Source organism: Hakea prostrata, chromosome 5, assembly GCF_041222555.1.
Source record: "Hakea prostrata isolate BN-2017 chromosome 5, UWA_Hpros_2, whole genome shotgun sequence".
Taxonomy (NCBI): Eukaryota; Viridiplantae; Streptophyta; class Magnoliopsida; order Proteales; family Proteaceae; genus Hakea; species Hakea prostrata.
The window spans coordinates 39,877,104-39,894,594 of NC_142604.1; the positions used below are offsets into that span (position 1 = coordinate 39,877,104).

General features: G+C 37.7%; 1 protein-coding gene across 5 annotated transcripts in view; it reads left to right on the forward strand.

Annotated features, from left to right (window-relative positions):
• The first annotated feature begins 161 nt into the window (after positions 1 to 161).
• The window catches only part of LOC149015963 (tRNA(His) guanylyltransferase 1-like), a 42,023-nt gene continuing 24,693 nt past the window's right edge, over positions 162 to 17,491 (forward strand). For 3 of the 5 annotated variants that reach the window (XR_016173609.1, XM_089156949.1, XM_089156946.1), the window contains exons 1-10: positions 162 to 412; positions 665 to 916; positions 1,103 to 1,234; positions 1,374 to 1,418; positions 3,827 to 3,996; positions 4,178 to 4,263; positions 8,248 to 8,355; positions 12,111 to 12,376; positions 14,067 to 14,198; positions 14,553 to 14,597. Coding sequence is in view for 4 of the 5 variants with exons in the window: in XM_089156949.1 (XP_089013075.1) it covers positions 813 to 916; positions 1,103 to 1,234; positions 1,374 to 1,418; positions 3,827 to 3,996; positions 4,178 to 4,263; positions 8,248 to 8,355; positions 12,111 to 12,376; positions 14,067 to 14,198; positions 14,553 to 14,597 (1,088 nt within the window). In the remaining variant the exon portion in view is untranslated. Of the gene's footprint in view, positions 413 to 632; positions 917 to 1,102; positions 1,235 to 1,373; positions 1,419 to 3,826; positions 3,997 to 4,177; positions 4,264 to 8,247; positions 8,356 to 12,110; positions 12,377 to 14,066; positions 14,199 to 14,552; positions 14,598 to 17,491 lie in introns of all 5 variants that reach the window. The other 2 variants (XM_089156947.1, XM_089156948.1) reach the window with 2 other exon arrangements.

The following is a 17,491-nucleotide window of genomic DNA, read 5'->3' on the forward strand; positions in this document are numbered from 1 at the left end:
TGACCACAAGTAGTTGCTGCAGCAGTACTAAAACAATTTTGTAAGCAGTGAATGTAATTTGTACTCTTGCTGCCCTTTTATGGGGTATAGATTTTTGCTGCCTTTATATTAAATTTACCAAGAAGAGAGGGTGGGAACCATTCCATATACCATGAGGGAGATCAGACCCTGGCCTCCCCACGGAGGCGTTGGTCATTGCCTTTATGAGCAATTGTTCTTTGATAAGTCTCATCTGCCCCAGATTGTAATTTCCCGCGTGACTTTAAGTTTAAATAAACTTAATTTTCCTTTAAAATGAATCTCAAATTTGGGAAATTAAGGAAAAACACGAATAAAATTCTCCTTGCGAAGAAAAAGCAGCACACGACTGCGACTCAGAGCTGTTCCCGTTGCATTCGGCAACTTCGTCGAGGTAAATCTCTCTCGTCTGTCGTCCTTCGATGTTGCTCTTGGCTCCCTCTCATGTCTCTTTTATCTGTTTCTCTCTCTCCCGCTCTCTGCACCCTCTTCTCTCTCTATCTCTCGCTTGCTTCAAATCTTCCTAGAGTCATCCTGAAGGCCGCCGTGGCAACGGTGTTCCTTTGCAAAGTACAATGGCTTCTCAAAGTCACACTTGCCTTTTTTGTTTGCAGTCTAAAAGTATTTCATGTGTTATTGTCGTCAGTTACCGGATACGGATTTATCTTGTAGAACTGCATCCTGGTAGCAGAAACACCCAGACGTGGTGTTAAGTGCAAAAGCAACTCCAGCGAAGCCGCACTGTTGCCTAACGTGGCCTAGTCTCCCTCCTCTAGTTGAATTGGAGCTTGTTAATGGCCAATAGCAAATATGAGTATGTGAAGTCATTCGAATTTGAGGATCAGTTGATGCCGTGCACTTGGGTAATTGTCAGAATTGATGGCCATGATTTTCGAAGGTAATAACTTTTTAATTTTCAAATTGGGCTTTCTTTTATTTATTTATATTTATTTTGTTTGTTTCGGGAATTCCATCTACAATTTTTTTATTAATATTTTGGATTTTTCTTCTTGGTTAGCATTCTATGGCGTATAATCTTGAGATTTTGTTCATCTCTCCTTTTTTGTTTTTGTTTTTTTTGTAGATTTTCTCGAGTTCATGAATTTGTTAAGCCAAATGATGAGCAAGCTTTGAACCTGATGAACGCTTGTGCAATGGCTATGTTGGACGAATATCCAGATATAGTATACGCATATGGGTTCAGTGATGAGTTCAGGTACTATAGTTTTTCTTTAGGTTTGTTACAACATATCAATCTCAATTTATATAGAATTCTGGAACTATACTAGTATCATATTCTGTTTTTCATTGATGATTTTAATTGGTTATTTTTCTTGTAATGCTGTAATTGGCAGTTTCATTTTAAAGAAGACATCAAATTTCTACCAGAGACGTGCCAGGTTCGTCATTTGATATACTTGCACATATTTTAGATCCCACAATTCTATGGTATCTATGCTCACCGAGTCACAATGTGAAGATGGGATAAAGCTCATATGGATCAATCAATTGAAATAATTGTTTGACATTATGATGAGACATTTTAATCAGAATATTGGTTTAAGATCAAAAGATGTTGAGATTTTTCTCGTTAAATTTTTCAAGAATATAAGTTTGAGAGCTAAAAATAAGCACTGAGAAGCTTAGACTCTAGGTTTCTCATATGATACTTGGATTTTCCATTACATAGGAAAAATACTGGCTAAATCCTTTAACCACTCCACTTGTTTAATTACATAGTTTATTCATTATCGTCCCAATTTCTTCTTAATAATATATCTTGATAAGAAGAGTGAATTGGGCTACCAGAATTTTTGGATTCAAACAGCATATATGTAATAGTGTCAAACCATATTCTGGGTCCTTAAGGCAATTTTTCTTCCTCCATTGTTCCAAAAATGATAAATGTACAAAATGGGGGAAGGGAGATACAAAACCCTGTTATGAAGTTCTTGCTTTTAAATAAGAAAGAGGGAAGTTCTAATAGAAGATAAGGAAGCAATTGCATCAATCATTCAATCCACAGTGTATTAGTTTAAAATGTCTATTTTCCACTAAAAAAAATCTCCGTACCTGTATTCATGTTGCCATAATGCTATAATCCCCTCAAAATAATTCAATGGGCACCTTACAGTTTAATTCTTGATTCTTCTATTGTTGCTAACTAGCCTTATTTATTTATTTTTTTATCGAAGGAGCTAAATGCTGCACAATTTCATGTGAGAGGCTTGTGCTTATATAGTCATAAACATAAGTTCCATCATCAATTGGTTTGTTAGGTTTTGTCAAGGATGGGCTAAGCAAACTATGTCCAAGGTATTTTATTTGTTGGGCCTCCTTGTGTTGCAACAAGAAGAAGAAGAAGAAGCCTTGTCCCAACTAAATTGGGTTGGCTACATAGATTCTTGCCTTCCAATCAGCTCTGATTGAGGCCATGCTAGATACAAGGCCTAAACTATGCATATTTGTTAAAACTAACACCTCGAAATAGCAAATCGAAAAAGAAACAAAACGAACACACAAAGATTTAATGTGATTCACACACCAATGCGGTGTACTACGTCCATGGGCAAAGAGGAAGAACTTTTTCACTATGTGGAAGAAGTACAGAAGGAGATCTAACAATCAATCGCCAAGAAACGGCGTTACAAGAACTCTCACCCAAAATCCTAACTGTAAATCCCAAATCTCTCAATAATGTGGTAGGTGAACATAAGATACATATATATAGACTCTAATTAGGTAAATAGGTTGACCAATTGGGTCGAGTTGTACCATAGCGTGGGGGCTACGCCCTCGCCCCCCTCGCACCCCCTTGATAGACCAAGATCAATGGTGGGCTTTGGGCTTGGGCTAAGCCCTCTGCTTTCACCATAGATATCCAAAAAAGGGTCATTCGGGTCACCCACCAAAATATGATGGTACGGGTCCATCTTCAAAATCAAGTACAAGAATTCGGGTCATAGCATAACAATATCATTTCTCATTATTTTTTTAAGATTATCTTAGATTTACTCCTAGCTCTTCTAGTTCCTCTGAATTATATCACTTCTCCATACATGGGTATTTATAGGCCTTCGTTTGAGGTGGCACATTCGTTGAATGTGGTCGTGCCACCTCAAACGACTTTCTCGTAGCTTATCACTTATTGGAGCTACTCCCAGGTCAACTCTAACATGATTAGTCCTTATCTTATCCTTCCTAGTCTTGCCACTCTTCCATCTTAGCATCCTCATTTCTACTATGCTAAGTTTATCTATATGATTCCTTTTACCAACCCAACACTTTGCACCATACATCATAGCTAGTCGAACGATGGTGTTTTCTTTTAAGCTTTAAAGGAATTTGTCGATCACACAAGAAACCGGACACACCTCTCCACTTCATCCTCCCTATTTAATTCTTTGGGAAACATCACCCTTTATATCTAGCCAAACCCTTTTCATGTTTGATCTCCTTGTGTTGCACTGGCTCTCTATTAATTTTGGGCTCCCTCTTTTGTGGGTGTGTGGGTTTTGGGCAAGGGTTATCTGTTAGTGACCAAAAGAAGCATTCTAGTAGATAATCTGGAGTTCTTCAGCAATTTAGGGCAGTCTACTTCTAAGAAGACCGGTACAATAAAAATATTTGAACATTATCTGGTAGGTCTGACCACTTCTGATTATGTGCCTTTGTAGATGTGCATATCATGTATGGTACTGGTTAAATAGGATAACTTTTCCCAGTTCTTCTGTTCGTTCCTGAACATTACTTTTAAGTCACTTATTAATTACATAATCTTATACTTCTTAATTGATCCTTTTTGCAGCAAAATAGTTTCTATTACTATATCTTTCTTCTCATCACTGTATGTCATGAAATGGAAAGAATTCTTTCCTCAGAAAGAGATGAGGTATCCTCCATCTTTTCATGGACAGATTTTTTGTTGTCCTTCAACCGAGGTTCTTAAAGATTATCTGATGTGGAGGAAAGAAGAATGTGAGTTGTGCATCACTAAAGCTACAAAGGCTAATCATATTCTTATCTAGCTGCACTCCTTGCATGCATACTTGATACTTGTCTCTTCAGAATTTTAGATTTGGTCCTTATTCAAAGTAGGTAATTCATTATGTAAATACTGGTCACATCACTTAAACTTTAAAATCTTTTGGTGTTTCAGGTCACATTAACAATCAATTTGATACTTGTTACTGGTTACTGGTTGAGTCTGGGAGGACTGAAACTGAAGCACACAATATTTTGAAGGTCTAAACCTATCTTTTATGCTTTTATGACACCAATTGTGTACATTTACTATCTTTTATCTAGATATTTTGAAATCTTTCTTTAATATATTTAGCTGGAAAATGATATTATCAATAAATGCAATACACAAATATGTGATTTCCCAGTTTAAAAACAAGGAGTCTAGGTTCTTGTAGTTGCAGATCCAGCACAAACTGGGCTATTTTTCCTTCAAATCAACCTATGGTTGATAGATAAGGGTGTTGGGCCTTCACCCCATATGTTTTTGTGGTCAGGGGCCTATTTGATGGTCTAAAAAAGTTTGAGTGTCTAGGTTAAGTGTAATAATAGGCGATTAATTGGTCTAACATTGTTTTAGAGGCTACATTACCACTTACAAGTTACATGATTAAATTAGAATTGGTTGGTTCAATATAAATTAGGATACTTAGGTTTATGTGATCTTTTCGGTAGGTTCTCCCCCCCCCCCCCTTTTTTTCTTGTTTGGGGGTTCTAGGAGAATGCCTTTCCTGTGATGTTCTTCTATTAACACAAACGCTTAATGAAAGAGAGGGAAAAAGATCTTTTCATTCTATGTTAGATATTCCAGTCCTAATTCTGTTTTAATTTTGAGGTCAAGTCGTATTAATCCTAGGACTTCTTTTGTAAGATGATTTGCCACCTATTTATACCCTATATGATGGGAAGAAGACACAAACTGTAGTTCATATGCTTGGCAAACCACTACTATTTCCTCTTTTTAAGAGTTTATGATTTATGATCTTGTGTTTGAAGTCTAGACTGGGTTTTCTTGGTTGTTAAAGTTCAAATGCCTAGATCCTGGTGTTTCGAGTACAAGGTGGTTTTGGATCATGATGTTTAAAGCCCAAGAATTCTCCCTTCTTCTGCATCTATTCCTTGTCTTGGGTATTGCTTCATCATATAAGACCACCTTAGTTAGTCCTTGCCATCTCTTTTTTTTTTTTCTTGGGGGGGGGGGTTCCCTTCTTGGGGATTCTCCTGTGTCAATGGCTGCAAGTTTTTACCATGAAGACCTAGTTTATATCAATAAGAAACTATTTTTTGTCCATATATATATATATATATATATATTCTACCTGTGTAAGGAGAATTCCTGCTACAGACTTATCATAAAGTTTTTGCCTGCAAGGATTCATCTTCCTCACTCTCTTTCATCTACTGACAGTAACCTGTTTAATGAGTTTCTTTGACAGATTCAAAATACGCTCATCATCAAGACATCAATTTTATCTGAGACTATTTAGGGCATTGCTAGTCCTTCTGCATGCTGGTAATGTCTATTGATTGAAGCTGGTATCCATCTTTATTTTATTGAGGTATCTCAAGGTGATACCTTGTCTTTTGAGATGTTTTTGCAGTACTGAGTTCTGCAATTAATTAGAATCTGGCATCAGATTCCAATGATTTGTTTCAAGGGTTTGTTTCCCATCGTGGAAAGGTCCTTTGACCTTACCTAGATGTCAGTCTGACTTATTGATCTCCTACAACAGGTAATTATTATCCAAATTCTAGGTTCTTAGCTTCAGATTTGAATGTTCACATTGCTAGTTTCTGGATCTTCATAAGATGTCTGTAGTATTATGGGGTTTCTACTTCCTGTTGGTCAGCCATGTTTTCTAATTTTTGGAGATCTATCAATCAGTGTTGAAGGACTAGCTGACATTACACCAAAAGACACCAAGGAATATGGGAAGCAGTCCTTGAACAGAGTTATGCAAAAGAGAAGGCCATTCGGTTCCTGGTTGGATCACAAGTTGGTCTTTGCTGTGCCTACATTTTTTTCCGCATAGTTAGGTGCAGATTGGTTGCAGAACTGGCATGATTGTTCAGTAAGCATATGAAGACCAAGCTTCTAATTTTCCTTCACCTCAAGGACTAGGTGAATTTCGAGGCACTGGTAGTGTTAGGGCCTTTAGGATCATGCCACGTGGAGAAGAGTGAGGCAACCAACTACTGGTTGGTGGACAGTAAAGGGGGAGGGGATGTTAGGAAAGCATGGAATGTTTATTTGGGTGTTTGGGGCAGCCTTTGGTTGAGGGACAGCAATATGCTGTAGGGGGTGAGTCGCACCATCATAACCAGATTATCCTTTTTATTTTACTTGTCCTGATATTAATTTTTGTATTGGATGCTCAGGCTTTTATTAGAATCCCATACTGAAACCATCAGGTCCTGCAGCAAGATTTGGCGTGTAAGAGTTGATGGCAGAGAGGATCTTAGCATTGGAGGGAATGACACGGAGCGTATCAAGAGGGAGGGGGACCAATTGGTTTTTCTTTCTTTCTTTTCTTCTTCTTTTTCTCTTTTTTTTTTTTTGGGGGGGTTGTAATGGGGGGATGAATTTGTTGATGAGTTATTGTAGTTGCCATGCCATGTTGGTTCTATATCTGGGTAATATTGGCAGTAATAGGAAGTATGGAATTGAGTTCCTCCTAATCCCTTTGAGGCCAGCAAAATATTGAGTCAAAGGATGACCCTTCCGATAAACCCTATAAAACTCATTACAACTCATAAATACGACAAAGATTTTTCTGTCATAAATACAAGATATATAAAATTATAGATAGTTCCATAGTTCTGATAACTGTATCAATATGCCATATCACAATACTTCTACTGTCCTAAAATATGGGCAATGAACAGTCTCCCATGTAGTGTCATTGGCAACAGATTGCCAAGTGATCTTGCTACTGCCTTCCAATGATTATCAACCTTGCAATTTTCTTCCGGTTGTGGAAGTTGGCAGCTCCTTCAAGTTTTTGTTCAGTTCGATGATGAGAGGCGAGGATACCACTTCTAATAGAGTAGTTTTAGTTTCGTCTTTTGGTTCAGCCAGTACAAGATATAATATTTTTCAAACAACTTCTCTAGAAAACTTAAGAAATTGATCCAAAGAACCTATAGCAGCAGTTCCAATATCTACATACATTGCTCCAAAAAATCACACGGCTTCTGGTCCTTCAGGAAAATCTCTAAAACAGTGGAAACAAGATTCTGAGTGCTCAAAATCAGAAAAGTAACTTGCAGTATAAGGAGAAATATCTCTCGATTTACACCAATCTTAGATTCCAAAAATCTTCCTAGGAAAAGAAGACTACAAACCTTCACTTGAGAGGAATAAAAAAATTGTGGATTAAAGTCTTCAACGAAAATGGGAATTTTAATCTAAGTTACCTAACCCATCAACTAATCAAAACAAAAATGCAGCGTAAGGTGCTGCCTTCCCTTGACCAAAAATAGAAGAAAACCTCAAAATAGCTTTGAGAAGTCTTCGACTGAATGTAGGTTGATATCTGACTGTTAACATGAAGAAGATGAAGAATTTGTAGGAGCTTTTATAACCAAAGCTCTGATACTATGTAAATAAAAGGAAAAGCAGAGCAAGGAAGAAGAGCAGAATTGCTAACAGCCAAGGATTTCTCACGTTAGCTTGTGAGGTCGTCAAAACACAATATTTTTTTTAATAGAAAAGTAATTATGTGAATTAGAAACAAAAAAGGCATCAAATATTCCCCAAACAAAGCTCCCATGGACTCTCAGGATTAGAGCTTGTGAGGCCCTTGTTCTTGCCTCTTTTGCCCTTCAAACTTATATTCTGACACTTTTTGTGTCTGATGTCAGGTGATCTTTTCTCTCTTATTCTTATTTCTAATATATTTTCTGATTTCTTCTAATTATTGTATAATTTCTCCTGCAATTCTTCTATTCTGCTTCTATAGTAGTTCAATTGGTTCTACTGCCATGCTGGGCTGTTAGTATTATTTTGGCTCCAGAATCTTTGTTGAACCCTGAACTGCACTATCTTGTTTCCTTTCATAATTTTTAATTTTATTTTTATTTGCTCTAATAACATTGTATGCTGTTGTTACCTATCAAGGATTCAAGTCTTGCATAATATCAGTATGCTGCAGTGTGGCAATTCCATATGGTCAACCCACTTAATTTGTACCCTTTATTTTGTAGGATTCTCAAAAACAAGACAGGAATGAAATGCTTTTCCAACAATTTGGTGTTAACTATGATAAGCTTCCAATTGTGTTCCGTCGAGGATCATGCATTCTCAAGGAAAAGGTTAGTATTAGTTTCTTCAAATGAAAGATAGATACTTCTTTAGTTAATAATCCTAAACATGTATACTCAAACTACTGCTCTGTTTTTACATTTTGAAGATGATCTATCAGAACTTGGATCTTACATTTTTTCATGAACGTCATCTGGCTATGAAGCTGTAATATGCTGTATCACTTGGAGCACTTTAAACATGGCCTCCTTTTCCCTTTTATTTTTATTTTTTAAGAATGGATTTCTGGAATTACAAGCAAGGTTTGAAGTATCAGTATCAGATATCAATATCAATCGGGTAACTTTAAGAGGCTTTTCGTATCTTATAGGAGATATGTATTGACAATGTGGAATTTCATGGAATGGTTAAAATTCAACTAAAAACAATAGGAACAGTCAATATATGGGTCGTTTTATCATACATAAAACGCTTAAAATAAAGCCAGGAGCATTAAATTGATATTGTTTAAGTCATAAAAGATGAAGTTTCTTACATGATGGATACTGCCTATGACCTGATGAAGCATTGACACCACCTGAACTCATGTGACTCCATTCCAAGATACTGACCTGTACATGCCTCCCCCCCCCCCCCCCCCATTAGAAGCTTGTCGAGAGGTTTGCTTATTAGATTAAACTGTATAGGTAGGAGATAGCGTTGATATTGATTTTACGAGTTTGTTTAACATTACCTGATGTCAAGTCTGAAGGATAGTAGTGGATATGGTGGGTTTAGGTAATATGGTGTTGATGTAGCTGTGACACTGAATTGGCCTCTTCTCCTTTAAGATCAACCTAGGGATGATTGATGTTGATGGTTAGGTTTGTTTAATTTGTGGTCATGGGCCTATGTTATTGATTCAAAAGTTAAGCTTTAGGTGAAATACGAAAATAGGTTAGTTTATTAGTTTAATTGGTCTAATCATGTAAGTTCTGCCCAATGTGAGTTATAAGGGCAGAATAGTCTTTTTCTTATGTTTTATATCAGTTTTTGGAGTCAAAGTTAGTTTCGGTTTTCCTAGTTAAGTTAATTTCTAAGTCCTAATTTCACTTGGACTTCTTGTAAGGCTATAATAGGGATTTTTATTGTCTGTAATTCCTTGGAATTCCCTTAGTTTTTTTTTTCCATGGCTGGTTGGATGACCAATAGCTCTTATTAAATTTCAGATTAAAACCAATTTCCCTCTCCTCTAAATTCTCTCTCCTCTCTCTCACAAGTCTGTTATCTTGCTGTTTCTTCATTTTCTACTGTCACGGTCAACTCACGCCTAAACAGAAATTAAATCTCTCACTCTCTCTCTCTCTCTAGCTGCAGCAACACCGTGACAATTCCCTCTTCTCTCTATACCGGAATCAACTCGATTGCATTGTGATATATTAAGTCACCACCATATGCAAAAAAACATAATTGCAGTGGAGAGAGAAAATATTCTTGCTTTTAGGGATCAATGGGACTATCGTTAAGTATTGCCGGAGCATAATCAATTTGATTCTAGTAGTGATTAGAGAGAGAGAGACCCTCGTCTCTCAATACCAGAATCAAATGAATTGCATTATGATTTATGAAATCACCCCTTCAATACCAGAATCAAATCGATTGCATTGTGATATATGAATTCACCCCATGAAAAAAAACATAATTACAGTGGAGGGAGAAAATATTCTCGTTTTTAGGGATCATTGAGACTTATTGTTAAATATTGCTGGAGCATAGTCAGTGCGATTATAGTAGTGAGAGCTGTAGTGTTGTTGATTTGATTTTGGCAGTGAGAGAGGAGCAAGACTCGTCATGGTGTTGCTATAGAGAGATTTAAACTCAGCTGTGTATTACCTGTGGAGGAGAGGAAGAAATAGCAAGATAAATACATGAAGGAAAGAAGAGAGGGAATTTAGGGGAGAGGAAAGTCCGTTTTAATTTAAGTGTCAATAAGAGCCATTGAATATTTGTATAGCCACGTCTCAAAGTCTTAGGAAGGAATTTCAAATAATTATGGGAAAAGTAATTATAAAAGATAAAAATCCCTAGTAATAGCCCCCCATGGATTAGAATAAACTACAGTTGATTAATAAATTATTTTCCCTCCTCGAGCGCTTTTGTGTGTCCATTGTTGCTGCAAGTATTGGTTTATGTCAACTTTGGTGAGAGAAGGTCAAGAGTTCAGTATTTCGTTGGTTCTTGGTGAAGTCGAGCCAAATTCTTGCTATGGCTAACGGACAACCTTCAAGAAGCCATTCTGCTCAACCCAAACATCTATAAGGCTCCCCATTCAGGTATTTGGCAGCCTGTACTTTTTTTTATTTTTTATTTTTTGAATTTTCTTGAATTTCGGAATCTTCAAGAGGCCCAAAATTCAATGTTAGATCTATATCAATCTAGCCGTTAGATCTGTCTCACACTTTAGCTACATCCCTCTGACCCTAGTGACCTTGCATCCTAGTTTGACCCATTTTGACCATTCAATTTCAAGATATGAATATTTTTTCTTTAATTTTTGTACTTCCTAAGCATCGAACACTTGCTGAAATTGAAGAAAGAAACTCTAAATCCACCGTGGCCCTCCCAAGAAGACCACCACCTTGTTTGCCTCCAAGCCAAAATTTTGTTAATCAATTTCAACTTGCCCAATAATGGAGGAGGGGTGGGCTTTTATAGCCTTACAACTTAAGTAATTTAACGAAGACTCAAACTGGGAACCTTATCTCCATAAAGGATTCAAAAAAAGAAAAGAAAAAGTAACTGCACTATTCAACTAATTAATAAAAAAAGGATTCTTAAAGAAACCCTAATTGGACTCTTACATAAGACATCTTGAAGGAATCAAATTAGTAACTCTCAGGAGTCCTTGAAAGTTGGACTCTTAACTCAGAGTTTTACATAGATTGGGACTCTGTCATAACTAAAAAAAAAGCTAATTCAGATAAAAAAGAATAAAGATAGATCCATGACCCTTGGATCGAGTGGGTTCCAACCGGACCCTTCTTGAGTCCAAAAGGTTTGGAAAATGACCAAAATACCCCTGGGGTATTCGGTTAGCTTTGGGTATTTTGGGTCTTGATTTTAGGCCTAATTAGATGGTGGCTCAACCCTGCTTGCATCATTCTTTCCATAACTACTGATGTGTAGTAGAACTGAAAGCTAATTTACCAGTTGTAATGATAGAATCATCCTTATTGAACCTATACCTTTCCGATGTTGCTTCCTCAATGTCAATTTGTCTTTCTCCTATTTTGGGACTGGAGGAGCAACACATCCCTCATATAGCCAGTGTTCTGAGACATTTAGAAAACAAATCATTGTGGCTGTTTAGACCAGCCCAGCAAATGCACAAAAGTTGCTTACACATGTTTCTGTATCAGCTGATTTTTTGTAGGTAAATCATCTACAAGGCATCTTTACACAGTGAATGATCCGCTTGGAATATTTGGAATATTACCAAGAACCAAGTTGCTTCCTGTTGAAATTGATCAATTTTTCCTGAACCGATTCCCAAGCTGATTCAGTGGAATAGTCTATTAGAATTTTCAATGCAAACCACCGAAAAGGTCCATATGTGCAAACCACTGAATCAAGATCTGAAGAGTCTCCCCAAATCCTATATCAATTGCCTATTTTTTCTTAGCATATTTATGGAAGTTCATCTGTGAGCCTTTTAATTTTAATGTATTGCTTCAGTGAGTGCCTAATGATATGGTGCTGGATCCTGTGCCTTTTTCTCTTTAATTGCTTTTGCTTGTTTTGGTAACAATCTTCCCTGATGCCAAAGGTGGAAGAAATTGTGAAGTACAATCAGCTCGGAGATCCTGTTAGAAGATCACGAAAAAAGCTGATGGTGGACCATTTTGATCCAGACTGGCCAAGCTTTTGGGCTAAGCATCCAAATCTGATTGAAGAGCTACATATAACAGTGGAGGATTTCTGCAAAGTTTGGTCAACCAACAAATTTGATTATGTGAAATCTTTTGAAGTTGACTACAAGTTGATGCCCTCCACGTGGATTGTTGTTCGAATTGATGGATGCCATTTTCATAGGTAAATTATTTAATTTTTTGGTGGAAAGAATTTCTTGAAATTTTTATGGTTTTAAAATTCAATAATTTTTTATACAAGTCGTATGAAACTAATGAGACAGAAAACTATGACAAGAATAGGATTGCATGATGTGTTCTTATGGCATAAATTAGATGTTAGACTCTAGAACTGATAAGTTCCACTTAGGTTCTATGAGGATGGCCAGTTGGCCATCTGATCTTTATAAATTTCTTGGGGTCTCAGGAAAGTTACTGGGTTATAATCCTGAAAGCTTTCTGATTGAAAAAGTTTGGGTCATCTGATGGTTACATAATTATTCCTAAATTGATCGTGCGGTTGTAGGTGAAACATAATTAATGGCACAAAACAACTGGACACAGAAAGTTGAATCAAGGCTAAAGAAGGGATCAAGTTTGTAATTTGAATAATAACCCTATACAGACCTTTGTGGATGTAATAATGGAAAAGAAGAGACAGAAGGTAATTTTCTGGAGAATTACAAGCAAACAAAACACCGAGGTACCAAATCATGAAATAGAAATCCACTGAACCAGTTGCAACCTTGGGACCATGTAATAGAAATCCACCCTTAAAAGGACGATTTATAGCCATAAGTGAAAGGTTTCAATTAATTAAACAGATTCAAAAGGGAAGATTTTTACACCCAATGTGTAAACATATTTTGCTAGAAGCCTAGAACTATATTAAAGCCCGTGTTTGTTCACTAATCATGGGTGAATTGACCTGGGAAATCCAAGATGAGGTCCCTTGGTGTATGCTTTTTGCAGATGAAACAAAAGGGATTAATGCGAAGCTGGAATTCTGTAGATCAAGCTTGGAATCAAGGTTTTCAAGTTTAGCAGAACAAAGACAAATTCTATGAGGTGTAACTTCAGTCAAACCATGAGAAATATGTAGCGGTAAAACTTGAGTGAAAGCTACCACAAAGTGACTGCTTTGGATACCTTGGGTCAGACTTCAAAGAAAATTTTATGGGATGATAATTAGTTTTGCTATGACATATGGGGCAGAGTTCTGTGCAGTTAAGAAGAGCCAATGTAGATAAGATGAGTGAGGTGGAGGAAGATATATGGAAAGACCAATAGAGACAGACTAAGGAATGGTATTAGAACTGATTCGGGGGAAATACAACATAAGCTGAACTACATATAAACTAGTGACTGAGTCAGCCTTATTCCACAAACAAACACTAACAGGGTGATAATGCACATAGATGACGCCTTCAAAAACTATCCTACCTAGGTTCAAGGACTCTTAGAGAAGGGAGAAAAGGAAGGGGAGAGGGGTGCTTGCTTTAAAGAAATGTGGCTTTTAGTTGACCAGCAATTGACTTTATATTTAGCCCTTGTAAGAATAAAAGCCATGATTGAGGAAACCTAACCTTTATAGTTCTCTTGGGGTTGCTCATCATTAAGTAATAGGTAAACTATGATCTAGGATAAGAACATAGAAACAAGTAATATGTGCCAACCACTTCCATTTCAATTATGAGATAGTTCTGAATATCATCCCTAAATTAAGTATAGGAATTAAATACATGGAATTTTATAATAAGAAAACGTGGATATTCGACCGCTATTTAGCTACTCACAAGTAGTAATGCACTGAAATCTATGATGTATAGGTTGTTGTACTTAAACTCAAGTTTCCATTTGCTGTTTGATGGTAGATTTTCTGAAATCCATGGATTTGTAAAGCCAAATGACGAGCAAGCTCTGAATCTGATGAACTCATGTGCAGTGGCCATGTTAGAGGAGTTTCCAGATGTTGTTTTCTCATACGGGGTCAGTGATGAGTACAGGTATTTACCAAAACCTCTCAATGGTCCAAATTTTGCTTTATTTACCACCTTGCAAATTCTGTCTTGGCATAAAGTTGACTTGCGAATAAGGGACTTCGGGATATTTTACAATGCGGCTCTAGCAAAACTTGGTGTTCCATGTAAAATTTATTGATCTGAATGTCCAAAAGGACCAATTCAAATCTAAATCAATAGAAAACTTCATAAAGTTGTAGAACGCTTTCTGGTTTGCAAGTTGTTGGTTTTCCTGCTGCCCTGTCAAGTGAACATGAAATTTATTTTCCCATTAATTACGTGGATTTTTTTTTTTGCTGCATTTTTCATTCCTAACATTATTTATATCTTAACTTTCAGCTTTGTTTTGAAGGAGGGATCTCAATTCTGCCAAAGGCGAGCCAGGTTGCTCTTTAAATCTTTTACTTTTGCAAATTGGAGTTAATGCATTAGGTTATAAAGATAAATGATACAATCCAAAAGCAAGATGGAAGGGCTGGATGAACCATCCTTTCTCCCTATTATGTACTTCCATCTTTGTTTTGAAGGAGAGATCTCAATTCTGCCAAAGGCGAGGCAGGTTGCTCTTTAAATCTTTTATCTTTTGCAAATTGGAGTTATGCATTAGATTATAAAGATTGACGATACAATCCAAAAGCAAGATGGAAGGAGTGTATGAACCATCCTTGCTCTCTATTATGTACATCCTGTGCAAATAGTAAGATAGGAATTTATATTCAATGGTTCCTCATATAGGTGAGTATTTGCCGCTAGTTTACTGTGAGGTTAGTTTCGGGAGCAGTTTGGTAGGTGGTAGTTCTCCTTTTCTCATCTGTCTCTTTTTACCATAAGATTAGTTTCAGGACAAGTTTGATAGTGGTACTTCTTTTCGTCTTCTCTTCTCTCTCATTTTACCTTTTGGTGGGGTTTTCGCTCCCCTCAATATGTACCTTTCTTGTATACTTTTTGAGTTTATGAAATTATTGTTACTGTAAATTGCATAAACACGATTTTTGGAGATATTTGCAATTGAAATAGTTTTATTGATCAGATCCTACAGACACCTTTCTCAAGGGTTGTATGAATGTTATGTGAGAGATCTTGTTTATTACAAAGGAAATCAAGGTTTTTCCTCAATGATCCCCTCATTGACCTCAGTGTCTTCGACACCTCTACCATTTTTGTCTCCATCGACAGGTTCTCGTGGTCCTTACACCATTCTAACCTTCCTCCCTGAGCTCGTTGGAGACAACGGGGTTGAAGATGTCTTGGAACTTCGATGGGTCAATGTCTGGGTACTCTTGAAGGAGCCTCTTCCAGACCATGTTTTGCCCTATGCTGAAAGATGGAAGAGCTTCCTCCATGACAATGCTCTTAATGATCTTGGCCTTAACATCCTTCTCAAAGTTTGCTTAGGCCTCCTCGACCTTCTTGAGTTCATTTTGAAGGTGATCTCGTTCCTTGATCACTTTGGTGAGGTGCTCCTCAGCCTTCCAGCAAGCTTCCCATGCAGTGCCGGCATCCTTTAAGGCGAGGTTGGCCTTCAAAGTCACCTAGACGAACTTGTCTCACACATCGTCCCTTTCTTTCCGAAGCTAAGTCCCAGTTGCCTTTTACTTGCCTTCAGCTTGTCCAGCTCCGTTTTCAACTCTTGACCTTTTTCTCTAGGCTAGTGTTTGTGAGCTCGGCCTCGGATTGCCTAGCTAAATGGAGTACCGGTTGATGTGAAGCCTGGCTGCTGCTAAAAATGTGAAGAAATTTGAAGCCACGCTGCACAGGAAAGTAAAAGACGAGGTCGAAACATAAAGGAAATTCAAAATAAGAAGTCAAAGATGTCGATACTTATAGAAAAGCTGAAGTTCAAAATTTGCTTGACCTCAAACTTCTCAAGGTCTTTCAATCCCATGGAGGAACACCCTCCAGGATCCATTCTCCATCTTGATTAGATCCGCCACTGGAGTACTCTAGCCTCGATTCTTTTAGTTCCGGGGGAGGTTGCTCTGCCAAAGACCTCTTCATTGTCCTCTCAATAAAGGGAATGATGTCTTCGTCATCCTCCCAACTTGCTGAGAGAACCTACTAGTGGCGTTTTTCTTTCCTCTTCCCCTTGGAGGTTGGCTGCTGCTGTAGACGCTGTGGAGCTGCCTTCGGGCTCCTTGATCATCACCCCTTTTGTACTAAGGTGGGGTTCCAGCCTAAACTGGTCTTCCAACCTCGAGGCAGCTCGCGGGGCCTTGACCTTATCCTATGGCGGTGGCTTTGGGGCATATCCCTTATTCCGTTGCCCTAAAAAGCACTAATTTGGCTGTTCCTTTGCAAAGCAGCGAGGAATTAGGGTTCGGTCAGTATTTAAGGAACTGCGAGATACAAGAGCTCAAATAGTAAGTTATCAGGCGTTGAAGTTCACCTCCAGCTAGCCCTTATAGCCGTAGGTATTAACATATTCCATGACAAAGCCATGGATGGGACGACTTTGATCATCCATAATCTTGTTGGCCATGTGCTCCTCATTAGTGATCATCTTTTGGCACTTATTTTGGTTGCTCTAATGCCTTCTTCAACTTCTCCCTCTAAGTGGTTGGGAAAGTGGGCGGCAGATGATGAATCGTTCATGTCATCCTTTATCATTGGTCAGAAGGGTGTTCAAGATGATAATCGCCCTTCCAACCGTTGAAGCCTATGGGTGTCTTGGTAAAATAGTGCCACCTGGGCTCTGAACACTTCTTTAGCATGTAGAAGAAAAGGAAGAGTTGGGAAGGTCTCGAGATCATCGAAGAAGCTGAAGAATCCATAAGGATCCTCCAACTATTAGGAACCATCATTCCGGGATTGAGACTTGATGGTGAAGGCATAAGAAAGATGTTTTGGTCGAAACCTAACCGAGATTTTGGTCGACGTGGTCAAAATTTTGTTGAAACTAGAGACACATTCCTGTAAGTTTGGAAGGGTTTTAGGGGTATTTTGGAGTGGGATTCTGCGTATAAGCTAATTAAGGCATAAAGTACACATTGACATGTCATTAAAATAGTTTACATAGAGTGGTTTCCGACAAAAATAGTATAAACTATAAACATAACTTTCATGATATAACTTCAAATACAAAGTAACTAACAAAAAAAGGGTAGTACAAAACCCATTACTCATTCAATGCCAAAATGAGTGCCTCGGTGGATCCATCTTGTGAGCCGTGTAGTACTGGTTCTATCTGAATCTCTCCTCCGTCCTTTGGACATACACATCCTATGACATATTCCTTCTTTGGTAATTGGGGTAGTCGACCACAACTACGTAGGTTTGGT